This window comes from Orcinus orca, chromosome 10 (genome assembly GCF_937001465.1).
Source record: "Orcinus orca chromosome 10, mOrcOrc1.1, whole genome shotgun sequence".
In the NCBI taxonomy this organism is placed as follows: Eukaryota; Metazoa; Chordata; class Mammalia; order Artiodactyla; family Delphinidae; genus Orcinus; species Orcinus orca.
In genome coordinates, this window is record NC_064568.1 from 85119537 (window position 1) to 85142263 (window position 22727).

At 44.0% G+C, this 22727-nt stretch overlaps 3 protein-coding genes across 4 annotated transcripts; 1 reads left to right on the forward strand and 2 right to left on the reverse strand.

The window, feature by feature from the left end:
• The first annotated feature begins 2052 nt into the window (after positions 1-2052).
• H1-6 (H1.6 linker histone, cluster member) lies at positions 2053-4535 on the forward strand. Its single transcript, XM_012534327.3, has one exon. The coding sequence runs from the start codon at positions 2782-2784 to the stop codon at positions 3454-3456; it is 675 nt and encodes a 224-aa protein (XP_012389781.2). The 5' UTR covers positions 2053-2781; the 3' UTR covers positions 3457-4535.
• Positions 4536-5398: 863 nt separating this feature from the next.
• LOC101282084 (histone H4) lies at positions 5399-5810 on the reverse strand. The gene has a single exon (XM_004273498.4). The coding sequence runs from the start codon at positions 5799-5801 to the stop codon at positions 5490-5492; it is 312 nt and encodes a 103-aa protein (XP_004273546.1). The 5' UTR covers positions 5802-5810; the 3' UTR covers positions 5399-5489.
• Positions 5811-11208: 5398 nt separating this feature from the next.
• On the reverse strand, positions 11209-20376 carry HFE (homeostatic iron regulator). 2 transcript variants are annotated; one of them, XM_004273482.3, is made up of 6 exons: positions 20114-20376; positions 16432-16695; positions 15948-16247; positions 14831-15106; positions 14585-14698; positions 11209-13622 (listed from the first exon to the last, which is right to left on the reverse strand). In XM_004273482.3, the coding sequence occupies exons 1-6, from the start codon at positions 20187-20189 to the stop codon at positions 13582-13584; spliced, it is 1071 nt and encodes a 356-aa protein (XP_004273530.1). In that variant the 5' UTR covers positions 20190-20376; the 3' UTR covers positions 11209-13581. The 2 variants fall into 2 exon arrangements, with proteins under 2 accessions (XP_004273530.1, XP_033290614.1); XM_033434723.2 differs by lacking the exon at positions 14831-15106.
• Positions 20377-22727: the final 2351 nt, after the last annotated feature.

The window sequence follows — 22727 nt, forward strand, 5'->3', positions numbered from 1 at the left end:
GGATTGCAACAGTTCCACGGGAAAGCACTCTGTAAAGAATAAGTAGGATCTTAGGTTAAGACCAAAAAAGGGAATATTTATCAGGTGCCTCCTTTGCCCAGGACTGTGTTGGAATAATGAACCATGTTTGGCTATGTGTAACTAAAACTACTTTTATCTAGGTTGTCTCTAATAAGCCTCCTAATCATTCCATGAGAAAAGTATCTGCTATGGATGGATTTATGCCCACCCCTCCTCCAAAATTCGTATGCTGAAGCCCTAATCCCCAATGTGACTATATTTGGAGACAGGGCTTTTAGGAGGTAATTTAGGCTACAGAGGTCATAGAGGTGGGGCCCTAATCCAATAGGATTCATGGCCTTATAAGAAGAGAAAGAGAGAGCCATCACTCTCCTGGTGTGCATGCACTCATGAAAGGCCATGTAAGGACACAGCAAGAAGGCAGCCGTCTATAGGGTAGGAAAAGATGTCTCACCAGAACCTGACCATGCTGGCACCCTGACCTCGGATTTCTAGACTCCAGAGCTTTGAGGAAATAAATTTCTATTGTTTAAGCCATGCACTCTAGAGTATTTTGTTTGAGTTGCCTGAGTAGACTAAGTGTGAGATGGGAGAAGGAGAGCCTTTTGAAGCCAGACTTCTTGAAATCAAATCCCAGCCTTCCTGCTCACTAGCTCTAAGACTTTGGGCAAGTTGTGTGACTTTTCTGTGACTCAGTTTCCTCATCTATAAAATGATTTCATACATTTTTTTAAAAAATTTTTTGAGGGGAAATACTTGGGACAATGACTGGCACATATATATGGTGTATATGTGTGTGAGCTTGTTTTTATGGTATCTTTTTGAATTATAATGCAAAATATGAATCATGGTGTTTTCTCTGGATCTTAAATTATGGAATCTAAGAATTTTAGAAAACTAGCCAATTCTCTGTTACTTTTACAGCAATGAGTGATATGTTCTGTCAACCTGTAAATATAAGTATCAATCCACTCATACCCGACCCTAAGCCACTGACGTTTAATGGTACGACCTCTCAGGATCACCGAGGTTCAGAGAAACCAAATACACGTTAAAACAGAACCCTTGGTAAGATGCACCCGTAATCTCTCTAAGGAGAAAAGAATTTTCAAACTGAGGGTCACAATGTATTAGTAGGCTGTGAAATCAATCTCATGATTTGCAACCAGCATTTTTTAAAAAATAAAATAAACTAGATGAAAATATATCAGAATGCACTTAAGGTAGTATTGTTTTCAGAATTTATGTTTCAAATGTGTGTGTAAGTGCACATGTGAGCATGTATGTGAGACAGAGAGAGTGAAAGAGACTTTTCTACCTCACTTTGCAATCAGAAGTTTGAAAGTCTCATCATCTCATTTCCTCTTCAGAAGTATTTCAAATGTAGACTCTCTCTTTTCCCACACTCTCTCCTCAAATGAAGCTCTTGTCTTTCTTCTGAGACTATTACAACAGACTACCAACCTCTGACATTAGGCTTTCCACAATAATTGTTTATGTGAAAAATCGAAAATCAAGGCAACTACAACAACCATACCAGAAGACAACTACTACAAAAATACACAAGCTCTCTCCTTAAAAGCCTCCAGTGGTTGCCCAGTCTGTAGAATGTCACCAAATTTCTCACGCAGGCGTTTGCGGATCTTTGCAAGATGGTCCTTATGGGATTTTCCTTTGCTGAACCCTGGACTCTGGTCATATTACACCGTTCCCTCAACATCCTCCTGGAAGGCCAGGCCTTGAAACTCTTATACACCTCTGAGAAAGCTGAGTCCTAGAACAAGCCCAGAGAAACACCCTAGACATTATTCCAATAACTCTTTTCCCACAGCTCTGCAGGACACCTGCCAGCCCAGTCCTGTTAGAGATCTGGGTCTGTCGTTTCCACTGAGCTCTTCAGACCAGGGTTCCTGCCTCATATTTTATAGTTAATTAAGTGCAGGGATTGTATCTGTTTCCTTACATATTCTTTTTGAGGGTGGAGGGTGAAGGGGGTGGGTGTGGGTATAGGGGTAAGGTTTGAACTAATGAAACCAGAAGCAAAACTCAGTTCAAGATGCCCTCTACAAGGGGGACCTGATTTTGGCCAAGCAGATATCATGTGTGAAATCCAGGTAATTTACTCCATCCTTGAGGGTCTGCTATCAAGCCTTAGGGACTGAGAAGTGGTTTTAGTCACAAGCAATCCACATGCCTGTAGATCATTGTTTATTAGATTGTTTGCCCAAATAAGGTGTTATCCTGAAGTTTTTTGACAATTCTAAAAGCATCTTCCAACTCTGCAGTGAGACATCTAAGATATCTGTGTTACTTCCCTCATATACATAAATAATTTTCAATAAAAATCAGGGCGTGAATAATTTATTTTCTCCACCAACTGAAAGCCAACCATTTGGAAGACCAGTTAGAAGAGATGAGATAAGTCATTCGTTAAAAATTACTTTTATATTTACACGGAAAAGAGGAAGTTTTGTGCTTCCCTTTGAATTTTGTTGAAAATCGAGGGCTTTATTGAACAGTTTTGGCATGCAGGGTCATTTTTCATTAAAAGGCAAAAAGGCATCTGAAATCTGTATCTCTATGGTTTATTCAGCAGTGGAACCTGGGCGATTCCGTGCAGAGGGTATTCGAGGCATTCAACTTTTGGCCGTGAAACAAACACAAATGCTCCTTCCCCAAGGGCGGGGGCGGTGCCTGAGCGACGCACCAATCACAGCGCGCCCTGCCCTATATAAGGCCCTGAGGCCCGTGCAGTAGTTTATGCTATTTGCTAGGTGGTACGTATTGCTCTACTCTAATGTAATGTCTGAGATGGTGCCCGTCGCTCTAGCGGACCAGGTTCCACCGTCCATGGAAAAACCTCCCCCCCAAAAAAGGGGCAAGAAGCCGGTTGGTTTGACGGGTGAAAGTCGCAAGACCACAAGCGCCTCATTGTCCAAGTTGATCATCGAGGCCCTTTCCATATCTCAAGACAGAGCTGGCATGTCTGTGGTAGCACTGAAAAAGGCGCTAGCAGCCGTGGGCTATGACGTGGAGAAGAACAACAGCCGCATCAAGCTGGGTCTCAAGAGCCTGGTTAGCAAAGGAATTCTGGTGCAGACCAGGGGTACCGGTGCTTCCGGCTCTTTCAAGCTCAGCAAGAAGGTTGCTGCTGAGCCCACCAAGGGAAAGGTCAAGAAGCCTGCTTCTACCAAGACGAAGAAGCAGGTCTTGGCCGGAGAATCTCCGCAGAAAGCTAAGACCAACAAAAAAGCAAAGACGCCGAGGAAAACAATGGCTGAGAAAGCAGGTTCGAGTGGCAGAAAAGCTAAAGGCGCCAAGGGCAAACAACAACGGCAAAGTCCAGCGAAGGCCAGAGCAGGGAAGCCCAAGGCTGGGAATTCTAAACTGATCCAGCTGAAGACTAATCCTAGGAAAGCAACAACCAAGAAGTAACATTTCGGCAACGGCCAGTTTTCATAGAACCCAACGGCTCTTTTAAGAGCCACTCAAATGATTTTGAGGGTGTGACATTGCATTTTCAGAAGACCCCGGAAGAAAAGACTATTCGTCAACTTTATCACTTGACAATAAGCAAGATTGTGATGTGGTGATAAGTGTCTTGTCAGACAAACGGTACAGACTCTGAAGAGCTTTGGATACTTAATGGTATGCTGACTGCCCAGTTCCAGAAAGTTAGGTTGTCCATCCTAATAAAAATAAGGCACATTCCTTGTATGTAAGTTCCTAAATGCTTAGAAAAGTGCTGGATTTTAAGCCGAGAGAGGAGAGGAGATCAGCTCCGTGCCCAACCATACCTGACCATGTTTTTTCACCTAATGATACTCTAGTATATGACTTAATGTGCCTTTCCATGTAAGATTTCTGAACTCAGTCTCCATGGACTTTACAGGGGTTAATATACAGAAACCAAGGTCTCAGTTTGGATTAGTGAGAAGTTTACCTCTCGTTAAACAGATTTCTTTCCACTATGAGTGATTAGTTGCATAAATCACAGATGTTTCCGTTTTACATTTGCAAGAATATTGAAATGCCTTTCACCTTCATTAGTTTGCAAGTGGTTACCAGATGACTATATATTAAGCACATACTGTTACATTAAAATTTGGTTTGATAATATCATTAGTCTTGATATAATTGTTCTCTATTTATGAAGAGAATGATAGGCTTGTTCAGATTGTGCTACACAGGCTGAAAAACGTTAACTCTAAAACGTGTGGAGATGTTGGAGGTTCAAATATTAGGGTGTGACCTTTAAATCACAAACCTGCTTGTACTAGGAAACGCTTAGGGTCGGAGTTAAAGCATCTTTTCCGCTTTAAACAGTTGTTTGTTTTCACTTAGTTTGTAATTTAGCGTTCTTAAAGATCCTCATAAAATAAATTTATACTGTTAATCTTATTTTGGGCCTTGGTATTGGGGGCGACTTCGAACAAAGCCCATTGCAAAACTACGTAATTAATGCAGTCACACATACAAACATATTGTATATCCTGTCTGAATTCATTTGTATAATCGGGCCACAGAAAAAAAAATTAATTGTATCCTATATGGAAAACGACTAAATACAATGGTTTCAATTTGTACAGAATCAGCCACAGCCCTGCTTTGCTTGGATAAGGTGGCCACTGTTTCCCTCTGAGGCTGGAGTTGGGATAGTGCAGGAAAATTCTTCACTTGCTGGACAAGGCAGTGAGCTACTTCTCTGTGTCCAGCAGTGGACTGACCCCAGACTATCACCGCAAAGAGAAAGGAGGAACAACTGGCTTCATCCCGCCCAGAAGCCAGCCGACCTCCCGGCACTACTCCAACCTGTGTAGAAGCGGCTCGGCCACTCTGCGCCTTTGTTCCTCGGGCCCATTAGCGCCTGGATTGCATCGGATTAAAAAGTTAACCAATGAAGGTTTTCCCTTAAGTTCCGGGTACCGGTATGAAACCCCTTGTTTTGGCCAATAGGAAAACAGCCTTGTAACACCACCCTCCGCAATTAAACAGTGGTTTCTTCACCACACTGAGAACCAGCCAATGAAAGCTTGTCCCCAAAGAGCCTTCATTTGCATAGCTCTCTGTTGTGTGGGTGATACTGTGAACTTTTGTGCCATGGATGCCTCCAGCCGTCCACTTAAGGACAGTTCTAATATTTCCAGATGCATAAAATAGGCACATTTCTCTCATGGGTCCAATCTTATACATCACTTCGCGTTTCACCGTTTGTGAAAGCCTACTTTCTTCATAAAGACCCAAGTTTAACACCTTAGTGAAGCGCAAGGCCCTAAGTATTTAGTTACATAACTGCCGTGTTAATGCAGCTTCCGACCATACTTCGCATGTTAAATTAGCTCTGACATTTGGCTTTCACACACCTCCGCAACGTCCAACAGCCCTTCAGCGAGTTTGTGGGCGGCCCTGAAAAGGGCCTTTTTGGTTTTTTTAGAAGATGTCGAAGTCTGTCTCGGCCGATGCCGTGATCAACCACCGAAGCCGTAAAGGGTGCGGCCCTGGCGTTTGAGTGCGTAAACCACGTCCATGGCGGTGACAGTCTTCCGCTTGGCGTGCTCGGTGTAGGTGACAGCGTCCCGAATCACGTTCTCCAAAAACACTTTCAACACCCCGCGAGTCTCCTCGTAAATTAGCCCAGAAATGCGCTTGACACCACCACGGCGGGCCAGGCGACGAATAGCTGGCTTGGTGATGCCCTGGATGTTGTCCCGTAAGACCTTGCGGTGACGCTTAGCGCCGCCTTTGCCGAGGCCTTTACCACCCTTTCCGCGACCAGACATGGCTGCTGTCACAGTAACTTTTTGAATTTAGCACTGCTCTTTAAATAGCATTCTTGCGGACCTGATTGAAAACGAGAGCCCTGGTGGCTTTTCCAAATTAGGTCATCAAGGGGTGGGGCAAGGAGGGGCTTATTAACATTTCAATGTTTTGATTGGTCGGAATACCTAGCTCTTCGTCTGGCGGGCCGTAATGTGAGGTGGCCTTCAATCAGCTGAAGAGCTTTAGTTTCTCTTTTGCCCTGCACTATTTTTCTTCCGTGCGCGTTTGCAAGTTGAGTATATTCAGCTCAAGGACACGGAGCAAAGAGCTTCACTCCACATTTCCTTTTGGTAACTTGGTAACTAATGTTAGATAATGGTTCCTTGGGGAAGGTAAAAATAATGTGTAAAGGAAGATAGAGTTATAGGTCAAGGGACTTTCCCTTTCAGTCCTTTTAATGTTTCAATTTTAAAGGACGCATTTTGATGGGGCGAAATATAAGCCTGGCCATGAAGAGGCTCTCGTCCTAAAAGACCTGTGTTTGGAAAGACAAAAAGGTAGACAAACGACTGCAAATTAAAACTTCTTCCTTTTCTTCTCTTCCTCAATTCAAACATGTACTGGGTGACTCCTTTTTCTGCAAATGCACGTGAGAGAAGGAATTTAAAGCTAGGCTTGGGTAATCAGTTACCTCTGGACCCTCTTCCTGGCCTTCTGTGCCTGATTGGCCTGCATTTCCTAAAAGCTCCTTTCCTTCTTTCATTAATCCTTTCTCAACCTTCTCTAGTTTTAGAGACAAGAACATACGTTTGTTTTGTAGAGTCCAGGATTAATAGTAAGATAGGGCTAATACTTGATTAAGGTCATTACAAAGCCTACAGGGCCCTCCCCTGGGAGGCCTATGATGAGATTATGGGTGTTTTGAACAGGTTAATCCCATTTTTGTTTTCATTCTTTTTTTAAAAAAAGCCGAATAGAACAGAACTGGATCTGAATATGGTTTGAAGAGAAGGATTTCTCAAATCAAAAAGTTTCTCTGGGGGGCTTCCCCGGTGGCGCAGTGGTTGAGAGTCCGCCTGCCGATGCAGGGGACACGGGTTCGTGCCCCGGTCCGGGAAGATCCCACATGCCGCGGAGCTGCTGAGCCCGTGAGCCATGGCCACTGAGCCTGCGCGTCTGGAGCCTGTGCTCCGCAACGGGAAAGGCCACAACAGTGAGAGACCTGCGTACCGCAAAAAAAAAAAAAAAAAAAAAAAAGTTTCTCTGGCTTCCTGACAACTTTAAAAAATTTCCACAGTAAGAGTCACTCTAGTTAAATTGAAAAAAAAAAAAAAGACACCCCTCCCCCCCATCCTGGTTAATAAATAAATGTCTGTTGGAGAGATTTAGAATGAGATTATGGTCTGAGAGAGACCTCATATAATAACCTCAGACTTAGGTAAAAAGGGAGAAGAGACCCAAAGATGGAGACAAAAGACCCAGGAGAGGGCAGGAAAGCTCTGGATGACATATGGTTTGTATCACTTCTGAAATAATTAGATGGTTATATTCTTCTGCCCCAAAGTGAGTGTTTTTAGGCTCCTGACTTTCACTACCCTTTCCCACCACAAACATGCACCTTATAAGCAGAGACTTAGCTAGGAAGAAATGCCATTCATTACAGAGGAAAAGTGCAAGGTCAGCGTTCACAGGTAAACATGAAATCTCAACATGCTTTTTAATTCATGAAAATAAATTTAAAATAATGTGTATGACATGGTTCTTTTTTTCTTATTCCCTTCTCCTAATTTCTTCTTTTCTAATTTTTTCTCAATGACATTGACTCAAAAATCATGAATGTCAAAACAGGAATATTTAAGAGGTATACAATTATAGATTTATATTAAAAATGGATTCTTCCACTCTAGGAAGAGTTCAGGTATTCCTTGGTCCTGTAGCTTGGGAAAGGGTGGGTCACCCTAGAACTCTCATTCTCAGAGTGAACCTGGCTTCACAGAGCCCGATTCATGTGAGTGAGGCTCTTCAAATAAAAACCCTGCAAACAAGTTGTGGCTAAATGGACACATGAAATATTCACACAAATAAAACTGTGATGTTAAACAAAAGTCTTCTAAAAATATAAAATGCCCAGAACCACTCTCCACAAACTAAATCAGAATATCACCGTTGAGGAATATATATATATATATATATATATATATGGAATATATGTACACATATCATCCCATGGAATATATATGTATTCAAAAGACAATTCCGATACTTAGCCAGGGTTGAAAACTACCAGAATATACCAACACTTTTCAGGGTACAGTTGTACTTTAGGAAAAAGAAATCCCAGGGTAGAAATACTTTTGAGCAATATTATAGTTGCAGAAATACATAAGTACAATCTCGCCCCACTTAGCCTGACAGGGATTTATAACATGACAGTAGTTACCCTGGGCATTTGGGGACACCAATCCTGGTCTGGGGCAGACAGCTCTTCTGACCCCTGGCTGATTTATCTCCTTCCCATCTAAGTCTTAAATGCATTTCTCTTTTTCAGCCACCTAATCTTTACTTTGGTATGATCTATTTTCTTATTCATTTTTCCTGAATTAAACTGTCATTCCCACTGGCATGTTTTTGCTTCCATAACATACATATACTGTGTCTCTCCATATTTTTCTCATTTCCTCTCCTTATCCTTCTAGGAAAACGTTCCTGCTTTTTCTCCTTATTTTATTTTATTTTTTAATTTTGGCTGTGCCATGCAGCTTGCGCGATCTCAGTTCCCCATCCAGGGATTGAACCCGGGCCACAGCAGTGAAAGTGCTGAATCCTGACCACAAGGCCACCAGGGAACTCCCTGCTTTTTCTCTTTAGTTCAAACTCTTTTACTAAAAGTTTTTGGCACTTGCACTTTCTAGGCCTGCTGTCCTTGTGTGGGTTTTCTCCCTTAAATATTCGTAATACATTTTGACCTACTAAAGAAAATGTTATTTGGAAAGAGAATTTCTAACAGTATCCTTTCTTAAACATTTGCTTCAAAATTTTTATAAACACGTTTGTAGTTAAATTTGATTCTCAAAATTCCATTGAATACTTCCTTAATCACACACACAAAGCCCAAAGAAAGGATTTTGCATTTGTTTTAATGGTGAAAACTGAACACAAAAGTACGCAAAGCAAAGATCATTAACTGTTACATCCATGTTTAAAACAGGTGCTTTCTTGCACACATAGCGAAGCTCCTTTGGCAGTATCCAAGTTGCTTGCTGACTATCTTATGAAAATGCCATTGTGGTCACTCTGTTTACAGAATAAGATCCAGGATATTTCATCAACTCATAGGGTAACGTTAACTGACAAGACTTTCACTGAAGTTTATGCAAATATTGGTATTATCCTCACCTCCCCCTCCACACACAAATGCACTGAAGGCTCCAAAATTCTATTTTAGAATCTTTGGGTCAAAAGCCAGAATTTTTTTTTTTACTTAATTACTTTATTTACAATACTTTCTATGCAAATCTGGTGAAAAATGATTCACAGGCGCTTCAATGCTACCTATCCCATAATACCTCCCTGAATGATAAATAGAATTAATAAAAATGTGAATTTGATAGTTAGAAGTTTGTGTGTGAACAGAAAAAAGAATTCCCAAATGTTTCAAATATTTATGAAATAACTATAGAGTATATTCTGAAATGTTAAAACAGGTTCTCTCCTCACTCAGGAAATAATCAGAGGTGCTGCCACTAGGCAGCAGAATGGATACTCAAAGGAGCATCCTAAAAAGATGGAACAATGCCAACCACACGTTTTCTTGATTCAGAGAGAGGGATTGTGTAGTGGCTATGAAGATGAGCCAGGCTAGCTGGGGAAAAAATCAATACAATCATTTTCCAGCTGTGTAACCTTCAGCAAGTTAACCAACCTCTCTGTGCCTTGGTTTCCATACAGCAAAATAAGGGTAGCAGAATAACAAGAGTTTCTACCTCACAGGATTCTTCTGAAAAATTAAATTGATATTTAGAGCAGGGCCTGGCATCTAGTAAGTACTTGATAATTATTAGCTGAAAAAAAAATTAGTTTTAGAAAATATTTAAGCCTAAGAAGACTTTTCTGAGAATGAAAATTCATTCAGCCAAGAAATAGAAGCTACAGAAGCATCTGCTTAAAACACATCATATGTATCTCTCACACATGAGTAAACACCTTAGAGAATTACTCAGAATCAGCATATGTGAGATACCAGCATGCATGCCAGGCCAAGTAACAAATGCACGCAGGATGTCAAGGCAACCCAGGCTTTTTAATCAAATTGTCACATGAAATTATTTAATATTGTATTAATATTCTACATGTTAATCACTGATTCCAAAAGGGAGAAGAAAATATGATGACCCAAAGTCCACAGAAAGAAATCAAAATTAAAAATATCACTCCACGCATGTGAAAATCTTCCATGATTAAAGTCATGCATTTTAAAATTCTAGTTATTATTAGAGTGTGTAACTTATAAGAAACTTGCAGCATTTTAGAGAAGGTCTTTTGTTTTTAAGTGTGTGTGTGTACCTGAAGAATGTATCAAGTACACGGTACTCTAAGACTACATTATTATAACTGAAGCCGAAGTTTTGCCTGTACCGCCCAGCAGCCTTAACCAACTGCTGGCAGGTTGCCTCAAAGATCAGCAGGTTTGTTCGTTTTCCTTCTGTTCTGTTCCCAGTTCAGGTAGCTCAACAGTGCCCTGCGATTCCAGAGATTCAAATAGCTGGTGAATAGTTTCAGCTTTGCTCTCAAATTTTCAGGGGCTTTTCTCCAAAAGTGATCCCCAGCGCCCCACCCCTTGTTTACTCTTTTCCCCTGAGGAATCCCCTCCCCCCACCCCATGGTCGAAAGACCACTGTGACATTTTTGGCCACAAGATGGCGCGCTTCTCCTTACTGCCACCCTTGTAAGTGGTTTTGCCAGAGGCAAAATAAGATACAGATTTTTAAATGTACAGATTTTAAAATCTGACTTTTCAAATGTAGTTGACCTTAAGAATTGATGAAGAAGGCTAGAAAAATTAAGCTAAGAAACACTGAAAGAAAATGGAGATTTATAACTACGGTTATTAAAAAAAAATTAGCAGGCCGCAGTTGCCGACTGTTAATAAATGTGTATTACTGTGAAGAGTAGAATGTTTCTTGAAATTTTGGCCTGTGTGAAACAAATCAATATAAGACAAATGTTGCCTAATTAATTGTAACATATCCTTAATGAGGTAGGAAGTTTAGTATGAGCCAGGAAGCTTTTTGGCAGTCTGCTTTGAGTATAGGATGATGTTTAAGGAGAAAGAATTTATCAGTGTGCTTCCACCATGGTTTGGAGGTAAAATGACCAATGTGTTACAGCTTAGATGGTAATGTGTCTAGTGTGAAGAAAAACAATTAATTCAGATACCGTGGTTTAATGAAAATATTTCATGAAACAAAACATTAAAAAATTAGAAGCAGTATAAATGTCCCCAAAATAACGTAATGATTAAGTCGATTAAGTCTATATATAAGATGGACAAATACATCAGGAAAACCATGCAGTACACAACACAATGAATTATGCATTTATTAAAATATATGTATCTACGAATTTTATATATTTTAATATAGCAATAATAGTGAGAGGAAATACGCAAATTTTTAATAGACTTTATTACTGGCTAACGGAATAATAGTTTCAATTTAATTCATTTTCAACTTTTCTGTAGTAAGCACAAATCCTATATACTTTTATCCACTTAACTTTGGGAACTGCAAAAAAAGAAAAGTTTAAAAAAATAGTTGAGATCTCTTTGCCCAAGTTCAATATCTACCAAACAAACTTTTGAGCTGTATTTGATCTGAGGCAGCTGCCCTCCAGGACAGAAAGCCTTGTTCACAGTTATGCTGCCAAATACACGTGGCAGCACAAAGTAAACACAAGTTTTCTGCGTGTATATATTAGTACCCTTTTGAATATGGTCAGACAAATTATTTTCCCAGAATCGACTAATTCCTGAGTGACCTGGTTAGATTAATTTTTTTGAATGTGCACGGGTGGGGATGAGAACCAGACTCTCACGGACCCCAGGAAGATGCTGAGGTCAGCACCTTGGTGCTGACCAAGGCCACTCAGTGGCTTCTAGTTTTCCATCTTTAATATGAGAGAAGTTGCTCCAGTTTTTGAAGGGAAACGCCTCCACCCTGGTGGTCCTGATTGGAGCAGGACACTGTGAGGTCCAACACAGTAACTAACTGACACCCCCAATCACAGTCCCATGAGTGATGCCAGATAGAGCTGGCCAGTGGTGGCAACAGGGGTCACATTCCAGGGTTCTTCCCTCAGGGACTTTGAAAGGAAACATGGCTGATACTGTTTTCTGCTGTTTTTTCCCTTCATTTGGGTCAAACTCACTGAGAATACAGACAATGAGACAAGAGAAGAGCGATCTCCACAGCCATCTCCTTCCTTCCCCATTTACTCCAGGCATCTAACCATCTGAATGCAGGGCCAAGGGCTGGATCAAAGAGCCAGGTTGGGGCTTCCCCGGTGGTGCAGTGGTTGAGAGTCCGCCTGCCGATGCAGGGGACACGGGTTCGCGACCCGGTCCGGGAAGATCCCACATGCCGCGGCGTGGCTGGGCCCGTGCGCCACGGCCGCTAAGTCTACGCGTCCGGAGCCTGCGCATCCGGAGCCCGTGCTCCGCGACGGGAGAGGCCACAACAGTGAGAGGCCCGTGTACCGTAAAAAAAAAAAAGAGCCAGATTGATTGAGTTTGAGACCTGTCTCTGTCCCTGGTAAGCTGTGAGACTCTATTTTATATTTCACTTTCTTCATCTTAAAAAAAAAAAAAGAGGATAATAGTACTTACATCAAAGGACTGTTGAGATAATGTATGTAAGTAGGCACTCAGAACTAAGTCTGGCACCAAGGAAGAGCTTTATAAATAAGTGTCAGCCACCTTTTCGTTATCATCATCATCTTAATTATCATTTTCATTGTCAGAACAAGGAGAGGGTGTGAGCAGAGATCAAATCCTGTGCTACTTCAAGTCTGGCATTGTAAGTGCGGGTATCATTAACCTAAGGAAACCTACATGGCACCTATGTGCAAATTAGAAAAAGACATTCCCTCCTCAAGACACTTCCCACCCATTTTCGGGAAGACTATCATAAAACGCACAAACATCCATGATGCCTCTTCTGGGAAAGGTGCCTCCTCGGGTTGTGCAGTGCACAACCTTCACACTGTACAACTGTCCAGGTCTCCCTCTGATGGAAGAGACCACGGGGCTTGGAAACAGGTGAGTTCTTGTATAATAGAGAGAGGGTTAAAAGGAAACTTGAGTGGGTCCAGGAAACGCCTGGATGTGTGTGTCAAATGCTGGTAGGGGTATTAGAGTGTATGTCCCGAGGAGAAGGTTCAAAGCTATTCTCAGATGTTTAAAGGAATCACAAGTCCCCCCAAATTTAAGGAGACTCATTCCACCGTTAGGAGATGAGATGACGTAGGTGTATGGAGTCTGAGGTGATGCAGGAAATGGAGGCAGGCTCTACACGCAGCTTGGGATTCAGGAGAGCCAGTTCTCGGGGAGAGGTCACAACTAGGGCCCTTTAAGAAGCAGGAACTCAGAAACCTAGATGGGGAACTTTTGGACAGTGAACGGGGAAGGCTAAGAGCAGAGAGTTCCTGAGACAGTTTCTATTTCTTAGGTCCAGCTGTCCGGAAACATGAAGAACGCCTCAAGTGCACCCTCTCTTTCCCCACAAGGAGTCTGCAGGCTGCACTTCATTCACATTCGGCTAAGACATAGTCCCCTGCGGCTCCTCCTGTAAAGACAAGATCCAGGAAAGAGGCATCACAGACCTACGATCCTCTTGCCTCCTCCCCTCCCCGGCCACGCATGTCAACTCTTGTCACCCCCTTCCCAAGGAACTCCTGGATTTCAGCACCATTATCTCTCATCTGGAATTGCTGAATAGCTTCCTAACTGGTCTCCTTGTCTCCCATCTCACCTCCTAACAACTCACTCTCCATATCGAGGAGACTGGGTTCCTCCTTCCTTATTTAAGTCCCTGCCTTGATCGCTGCCCCTCCAGTGCTCATAACATAACATCCCAAAGGCCCCCAGGGCTCTACAGGAGCTGGCTTCTGTCTGCCCCTCTTTCCCCTGCACCACCAATGTTCAGGAAGTAGAAATGCAGACTGAAAAGTACGTAAAGTCAAGGGTCCAACTGATAATAATTTCTCACCTCCCAGCACGCCTCACACTCTCCCACTTGCACAGTTGCTACATCTGCATTGACTTCCCCTAGTCCTCAACCTCACCTAAAGAAATCCTACTTCTTCAAGATCCGGAAGGCTTTCTTGATCCCCAGATGAACGTGGTCATTCCCTCCCTTGACACCCCAGAGCATGTGCTTCATATCTTCCTTAGGATCTTTGGGGGTCTTTAACTGCATTTACCTGTCATGGATTACATTCCTTACTAGACCTGGGTTCTGAGATAGCAAAGGTGACTTAACCTCAAAGCACCCGCACTACTTAAAACAGCACCTTGCAAAATAACAGGCATTCAAAAGATGTCTGTTGAATTCGGAGCTTTCATTCTGAGGGAAATCATTAATTCCTGCTCCCAGGGAGATGCCAGGGCTCCCAGAGAAAGACAGATGAGAAGGCTTCTCGTGGATGCCAGCTCCCCTTTGCCCTCCCCCTGCCCCACTTCCTGCAGGAGGGTTAGTGTGTCCTGGGGGCAGAGATGCTAAGAGGCTTCCTCCTTCCTCCTACTCACTGGAAGCCTGCCTTCTCCTCAAGATTCTGAACAAAATTCCAATAAGGAAGAGGATGATACAGACAGCAATTCCACTGATGATTCCAGTGACCAGGGTGCCAGACAGCGAGGGCTCTAAAATAGCAAAAGCAAGTGAAAGCCCATGATCACTGCCCCATCCCAGAGCCAACCCTCCCCTCACTGCCCTGTTGACCACTCCCGTCCCACCCACACCAGGTTTTCTCAGCCCCTGGCTCTCATCCATACCCCAGGTGGCAGTGAGGGGCTGATCCAGGCCTGGGTGCTGCACCTGGCAGCTGTATCTCTGCTCTTCCCCAGGGAGCACAGCCAAAGCCACCCAGCCCTGGTAGGTTCCATCCCCGTTGGGCAGCACGTCCTCAGGCTCAACGTCCTTGGCATCCAGTGGCTGCCTGTCCTTCAACCACCTCATGGTGATGTCCTGGGGGTAGAAGTTCAGAGCCTGACACCGTAGAGTGGTCACTGCAGAGGCCACGTGATGAGTCACTTTCACCAAAGGAAGCGCTGAACAGGAAGGAGGGAGGATCTGGAGGGGGGATTCCTACCCATGCCAGGAAGACCAGAACTTTCACTTCACTTTCTCTATGGGTTGGAGGAAGGAGTTTCCCTGTGCAGACAGAGCAAGTTGTAGGAGAGACACACCATTTTGTGCCCCAACACACGTTCCAAGATTGGGTTCTGATGTGGTGTCACATAGAGAATAGTCACAGTCATATCAGCCTGTTCTCCGGCCCCACATGTAAATATGCATACTTGTTGCCCATGTCTTATGTTCTTTGTTAAGATATTAAGTTGAATCAGATGAAATTGCCCCTATGAGGCTCAGAAGTGATTGAATATGTACTACTGGTAATTTCACCTGGTTCAACCCAATAATTATTCTTGTAAAAAGGGGCCTTGTAAGATAGGCAGCCTACGTGACTACTACCATGTTTTGTGAACGTAACCTTTACCCTCCAAGATTCTGCTACTCTGACCGGTTGCCTCCTTGGTATTCATTTCTTGTCTTGGTATTCATGTGATAAGTGGCATCTCTGAATCCCTAAGAGTTATAAATATACATAGCGTTCTTGGTTAAATCAAGAGAAAAATCACAGTTACTTCCTCTTTAGCTACGTGCATGGAAAAAAAATGAAAACCATGACTCATGGCTGGATGATACATCTCAATTGTAAGGTGGAGACCTCAGAGCTGGAGACCTCAGGGTGGAAAACTCAGACCTCGTTACCTTCGCAGAGAGTTACACAACCTGGACCATCTCTGAAAACCCAGCCGGGGACCCCATGCCCTGCATCCCCCTCCTGTCCGTCCGTCAAGAGAGGGGCAGAGGGTGCTCCCGCCATACCTTGCCGGTCCAGGGCCCCTCTCCCCAGCTCCAGCAAGCGCTGCAGCTGCTCAGGGCAGCCCCTCTCGAGGTAGGCCCTGTTCTGCTTGGCCCGAATCTTGTTCACTTCCCACTCCAGCTTGGTAGTCCGAGCCCTGGGCTCTGCTGCTCTCCAATCCAGCGTCTCAGGACGGAATTCAAGATGGTCCTGCCCATCGTACCCGTACTTCCAGAACCCTCTGGTGCTGTTGTCCTCTTGCACTTCACAGCCCAGGATCACCTGCAGGGTGTGGGACTCTGGCAGCACTCCCAGCTTCGTTACTGAAACCAAAGGAGCAGGCCCCTGTTTTCGCCATTACGGGGACCCAGTGACCTCAGGAATCAAACTCCTGCCCTCTTCCCTGTCCCCCGATCTCAAATAGCCAGTCCTCTCCCTCAAGATGCATCCCTGAGGCGGGCACACACTCCGCCCACCTCGGGAAGGCGAGGCGTGCTCGCCACATACCCTTGCTCTGGTTGTGGTTGTCCATGATGGTCCAGAAATCCACGATGAACATGTGATCCCAGCCTTTCAGGCTCTGGCTCAGCTGCAGCCACAGCTGGCTGGTGGCCCTGCCCCAGAGCCACGGGGCACGAGGCTCTGCACGGCGACTCTCGTGATCGTAGGACACGAACAGCTGGTCGTCCACGTAGCCCAAGGCCTCAAACAGGGGCAGCCCAAGGTCTGGCTCGGAGGCACCCATGAAAAGGAAGCGCAGGGAGTGTGACCCTGGGGAGAGGGCGACAGGCCTTCTCTGTGAGCTGCCTGGGGAACTGGGAGGCAGGCCTTCTGAATCAACTGGTACCAGCTGTGTCTGGTCCCACCCCGTGAAAGTGACAGGCGGTGCCTGCCTTCCCTCCGCGTGCCCCTCCCGTCTGCTCTCCCCTTGTGCCCCTCCGCCACGTGTGCCTGCCACCCCATCGCAGGCCCCAGCCTCTGCCCCAGTAGTCACAGTTACAGCAGCCTCCCTTGGATCCAACAGACTCTAGAAAATCCCAAGGTGTGCCTAGCCAGGGCAGTTGAGCTCGAGAGTTAGTGCTCAGAGCCAATTAGATCCAAGTCCAGAGGAGTTATTGTTTTTTTTCACTACTTCCATCTCTAAATGCTTTACAGTGTACAGACAGACTTCGTTTTACTGCACTTTGCAGCTAATGTGTTTTTTACAAATTGAAGGTTTGTGGCAACCCCGTGTCAAGCAAGTCTATCAGCACCACTTTTCCAACAGCCTGTGCTCACTTTATGTCTCTGCGTCACATTTTGGTAATTCTCGCAAGATTTCCAGCTTTTTCATTATTATTATATTTGTTATGGTGATCTGTGATCAGTGATCTTTGATGTTACTATTATAAAAAGATTTTGCCTCTCTGAAGGCTCACATGATGGTTAACGTTTCTCAGCAATAAAGTACTTTTAAATTAAGGTATGTATGTTGTTTTTTTAAGACAATGCTGTTGCACACTTAATAGAATACAGTGTAGTAAACATAATTTGAATATGTACTGGGAAACCAAAAACTTCATGCAAGTAGCTTTACTGTGACATTCCCTTTATTGTGGTGGTCTGAAACCGAACCCACAATATCTCTGAGGTCTGCCTGTAAATGTTTGCTGTCAAATGCTGGAAGATGTGCTGATAAACAGCTCAGGGCAGCTTTTCAGCAGCAAAACTGTTCCCAATCAAATGCAAATATAGAAAAACTCCAGTAAGCCCAAGAGGACAGACTTCTGGGCAGGTGAGAGCTTCCTTACACCTCCCCTCAATTCTAGAATGAGGGAGTTCAGGGATGTATCCGCAATGCCTAGAACAGTGTCTGGCATGTAGTACGTGCTTAATACACACTTGTTGGGTGACTAAATGCTGACTTCTAGATTTTTGTCTCTGGCCGTGAACTCTAGACTCTTACACTCCAACTGCCTACATGATACCACCAGTTGGATGACTCACAGGAATCGCAAACTTGAACAAGTCCAAAACCAGGCTCCTGGTTTCCCCCAAACTACTCTTTCTTCCGCCTTCACCATCTCAGAAATGGCATCACCTATCCCCCTGTTGCTCAGGCCGATAAAATAAAAATAAAATAAAACAATAACAGAGGCACCTTTGACTTTGTCTGTCATGTGATCCTTCATAGATCCCTCAGCAACTTCCTTCAAAATAGATCCAGAATACAACCGTTTCTCGCCACCACTTCTGCTTCCACCGGCCCAGTCCATCAACTCCCGCCTGTCTGCTTGCCCTTCACTATGCGTTCCACAGAGCAGCTGGAGCAATCTTTTCAACAGCTGTGCTTGATCACATCACTGCTGGGCTGGAATCCACACTGTAGCCTGTGAGGCCCCAGGAGACTCGCCCGCAGCTCCTCTGCTGAGCCCATTGCCTATTCTAGGCCTCCGGCCCCTGCGCTCCTGCTGCAGCGGTGCCCTTGCTCTTTCTTCAACCAGGACATTTCGTCTCTTAAGGGACATTTGGCAATGTCTGGGCACATTTTCTGTTGTCACAACTGGGGAGTGTACTAACATCCAGTGAGTAAAGGACAGGGATGCTGCTAAACATACTACAATGCACACGACAGTCCCCACAACAAAAAAAAATGTCAGTAGTGCTGAGGTTGCAAATCCTTGCCATGTCTCCCCAGCCTGTCCGGGAAGCGCTACTCCCAGGCAGCATCACCTCTATTTCCTTCAAGTATCTGTTCAAACCCAGCCAGGGAGAGTGGCCTGCCCTGATCTCTGTGCTTCACACGCCTTCAGGGCACCCATTACCTGATGCTCTCTATCCTTCTGTGTATTGTCATCCCCATCTACTTGAATACAAAGCACCGGAGGACTAGGCTCCCTGCTCTCTCCTGGGTCTAGAACAGCGTAACACATGGGTGGTGTTCCTTCAATACTTGTGAACAGTGAAGACTTGTGTCCAACAAATGTTATGATTCAACCTCTAACGCAGTGTGACTTTTAAGGATCGCAGCTATGAAGCAGAGACACGGGCTCTGCCTCAAAAGCCCTGAGTAACATTGAACAAAGTCACCACCTGTGAGCAAGTCTTATCTCATTCTCATCATCTATAAAGTGTGGATACACATACTAGCTACCCTCCAAGTGTGGTTCTGAGGCTACATGACAAAGTATGAAGCGTCCAGAGCTGTGCCAGACAACAGTAAGGGCGAACACTGTCAGCTAAGATTAGAACCAGTGGTACTTCATTTAGTGTCAGAAAACCAGATTGCCTGGATTCTTTGTAACCTGGGGAAAGGATTTAACCTGAGGTCGTTAACCACGAGTAAAATCAACATACTAATAGCTCCTACCTCCCAAATGCATAGTAGAGTCAAACAGGATCACAGATCTGAAGGCGATTTAAAACTGAGGTCATTACTTACATGTTAATTACCATCCCTTTGGCATCCTTTAGTAAAGGCCGGTTAATTATACAATACTATTAACACTGCAAATCAACAACTCCAGGCTGAAAAGGAGAACTGTGCGATTCAGTTCAAAAGTTCAAAAACAGCAGATATGTTATTTTTCCAGGCAAAAGAACAATCACCAGTCAGTCCCTAGGCCGACCTCCGTCAAGAACCTCCCACCCACAGCGCCAGTGGTTCTGAAATGGAAACCCAGCTGGGTCCGCCGTGCGTTCGCTCGTCCCAAAGTCTCCCAGCCCTTAGAGCGCCCGGGAAAGGAAACACCGAGGGGGCGCTCCGGCCGAGGTCGCCCTTGGTGAAAAGAACTTCCTGTTTAGGGATGATCGGGGGTAAAACGACACAACCACCAGTAGAAAGAAGAATACCGAGATCCGAGTCCAAGGACCCCTAATCCGAGAGCTTGGCCTCGATGAGAAAAGGTTTATACCTAGAAACGTCACGCTCGGAGGAGGGAGTGGGTGGTTCCGAGTGTAACTCCATAGCAGCAGGGACAGCGAGCGGGCCGGGGGTGGGCGTGGAGGTCTTGGGGCGAGAGGCCCCGTAACCCCATCTGCACCCCAGTGACCCACGTCCCCTCCGGGGAAAGTTGGGGGAGGGGACCGCGCACAGGGCTGAGCAGTCGTTCCGAGCTTAGCGAACTCCCAATCGCTAAGAAAAGCTAGTTTCGATTTTTCCTCCCCCCACCCCCCGCTCCCCTCTCTGGCCTGCGGCCCCCGGACTCACGCGGCGGTCGCCCCTGCGTGGCCACCGTCCGCAGGAGAATCAGGAGGAGAAGCGCCGGCCGGGCTCGCGGGCCCATTTCGCCGGCTCCGACCGTCCGTCCTGGCGCTTTTCAGCCGCTTGGGTAGGGCGGGGGAACGGGGGTGGCCCAAGAAGTCACCCTGGAGCCATTGCCGAGGCTCCAGGGATCCCAGATGAAACTTCCTGGCCAGTGGGATCCTTTTCCGGGGCCACTGGCGAAAAGAAATGGGTCTCCTGCACTTGAGCTCTCCTGCAATCCAGAGTACCTGCTTGGGAAACACTCGGTGACCCAGCTGTCCTTCTGTTTTTAAACCCAGGGAGGATGTTGCTGACTGGGGAAAGTATCTTTAACGATTTTCTGATCTAAATATTTAAATATTGAATAACTTGAAAATTTAATTATACATTTTGAAAAATTTTAAGTTCAACTTTCCAATCCTGATGTTTTTGCATAAAAATTTTATTTTATTCTTTGATCAGAATTAGTTAAATCATAAGATTAACAGATTAGATCCTATCTACCAAAACATCTTTCACAATTTATGTAGTTAAATTATATTTCACAAACTACTGCACATTGGAATCACCCGGAGAATCGTTAAACCTATTGATGCCCTGCTATAGCCCCCAGACACTCTGATTTAATTGCTGTATGGTGCCACCAGAGCAACGGGATTTTAAATACCCCTCTTCCCCCCAACACACACAACAAAGTTTGAGAACTACTCTCTGAGAAATTTCAAAAGGATATTAGTGTCTGATTTTCCTGAAACCTTTAAGTGCCTAATAAATATAATAAGTGATACCTTTTAAAGCATGTATGCAAATTTTGGCCATCTCAGAAAAAATCAGAGTTGGAAATGAAGGCCTCTTAACTGTGTGGGGATATGAAATCGGGTGGGGAAAATGTTGACTACTGCTGATGAGCACATGGGGGTTGATTGTACAATTACTTTTTTTTTTCTTGGTAACAGCATTATGGAGATATGATTCACGTACATACAATTCACCCATTTAAAGTATAAAATTCCACGGCTTTAGTATATTCATAAAGGTGAGCAACTATACCACAATCAATTTTAGAACATTTGTCATCCCCTCCACAATGAAACATTTTAGTACCGTTTAGTCATCATTTCCAAATTCCACCATCCTCCCTCCCTCTCCCCTTACTCAGTCACTAAGCTGCTGCTAAAAAACATAATTCAGCAAAGTAAATTTTAAAGATTGAATTGGTTTTATTGAATGATTCATGAGTCAGGCAGCATACGATCTAGCAAGCAGAGGAGAGCTCCAAAGAGCTACAAAAAGGGAAAGATTTAACGGTACTATGGCCTTACTCCAGTTTCTCTGAACCTCAGTTTGCTCATCTGTGAAATGGGGATAATAATTTCTGATCACCAAATGAGATACTCTATGTAAATGACCTCTTGCAGCTGTTAACAGATATGGACACCCCTAGAAGGTAATAATTACAGACTGGCAGGTTAGGAATAAACTGTATGTTGTACGTTTTTGTTTAGAGTGCCATCAGAACTAACGAGATACCATGGTATAAATGTCTCTTTCATTTGGGAAGAGTTTGGGACCATTGCGATGACTACTTTTGTCAATTGTTATCTTTCAGCTCTTCCAAAAGCCTTAGAAATTTTAAGGGAGAAAACGTCCTCGATATTTAATATCTTCTAATGAAAACTGTCATATATGTATTTTTCATTACCGATGAGAAGAACAACAAAGTCTACTCTTGCTCACTTTAGTATAATCAGAGTTTTTGTAAACTACCCTATTGTATCTCATTTCTGATGAGTATATATGTGTGCTTTAAAGGCACATGAATTATAATCAATCTTCAAGGGAAAGTTATACTGCAAAGCCACTGAAACTCTCCGCCTCAACTTTCTCATTTGTAAAGAGGTGATAATAACAGCTACTTCATAAAATGATTTTTAGAATTAAGTGAAAAAGAATAAAAATGGATAAATGAAGCCTTCAACAAGTGCCTGGCAAATAAACAAGGCTAAACCATGTTTATTATTAGTACATATTCTAATATCATACTAATATTATCAATGATATTTTTTATCTGAGGATGCTGCTCCCTACCAGGTGATAGGTCAGCATCCTCTCACAGATTGTCTGTATTGTGGTTATCTCACTATCAAAATAATAATAATTTAAAAAGATAAAACATATGCAGTCTCTTTAGGTCTTTGGGGTTCTTATGCCTAATTTGCTACTCACATTTAAGACACAGTTGAAGTGGCTTCTGCACAAGACTGTTTCTACCCCCATGATTTTGTAAAATTGGCCATATTCTCCTTTAGTCTCTACTCCACACTATACTGCCGGATGTAAACCATTTCTGTCCATTCCCTTTCCATGCCTTTTCCCCTTACTCTAAACCGTATGCCCTTCGAGGGTAGTTATCTGTGCTTCTCCTCCTTATGAACTGCTTGAGGAGGTGAATGAATCAACCATGGGTTTCCTGTCCATTTGACAATTTATTTCTCTTTATAAAGATTATTGACTCCAAAGGTCCCGGTAGCCAGCTTGGTACTTGACTGCTCTGGGCCTTTACTCCAGTCTCACAGCT

Bases quoted from the DNA above. Each gene is read 5' to 3' on its own strand.
- H1-6 (XM_012534327.3), top strand. From the start codon at position 2,782: ATGCTATTTGCTAGGTGGTACGTATTGCTCTACTCTAATGTAATGTCT.
- LOC101282084 (XM_004273498.4), bottom strand. From the start codon at position 5,801: ATGTCTGGTCGCGGAAAGGGTGGTAAAGGCCTCGGCAAAGGCGGCGCT.
- HFE (XM_004273482.3), bottom strand. From the start codon at position 20,189: ATGGGCCCGCGAGCCCGGCCGGCGCTTCTCCTCCTGATTCTCCTGCGG. The intron at 15,107-15,947 runs GTATGGCGGGAG...CTTCCTGTTCAG, and splicing joins AGGGGCCCTGGACCGGCAAG to CGCTTCCTTTGGTGAAAGTG. The intron at 14,699-14,830 runs GTATGGATGAGA...TTGCTATTTTAG, and splicing joins GCCCCTCACTGCCACCTGGG to AGCCCTCGCTGTCTGGCACC.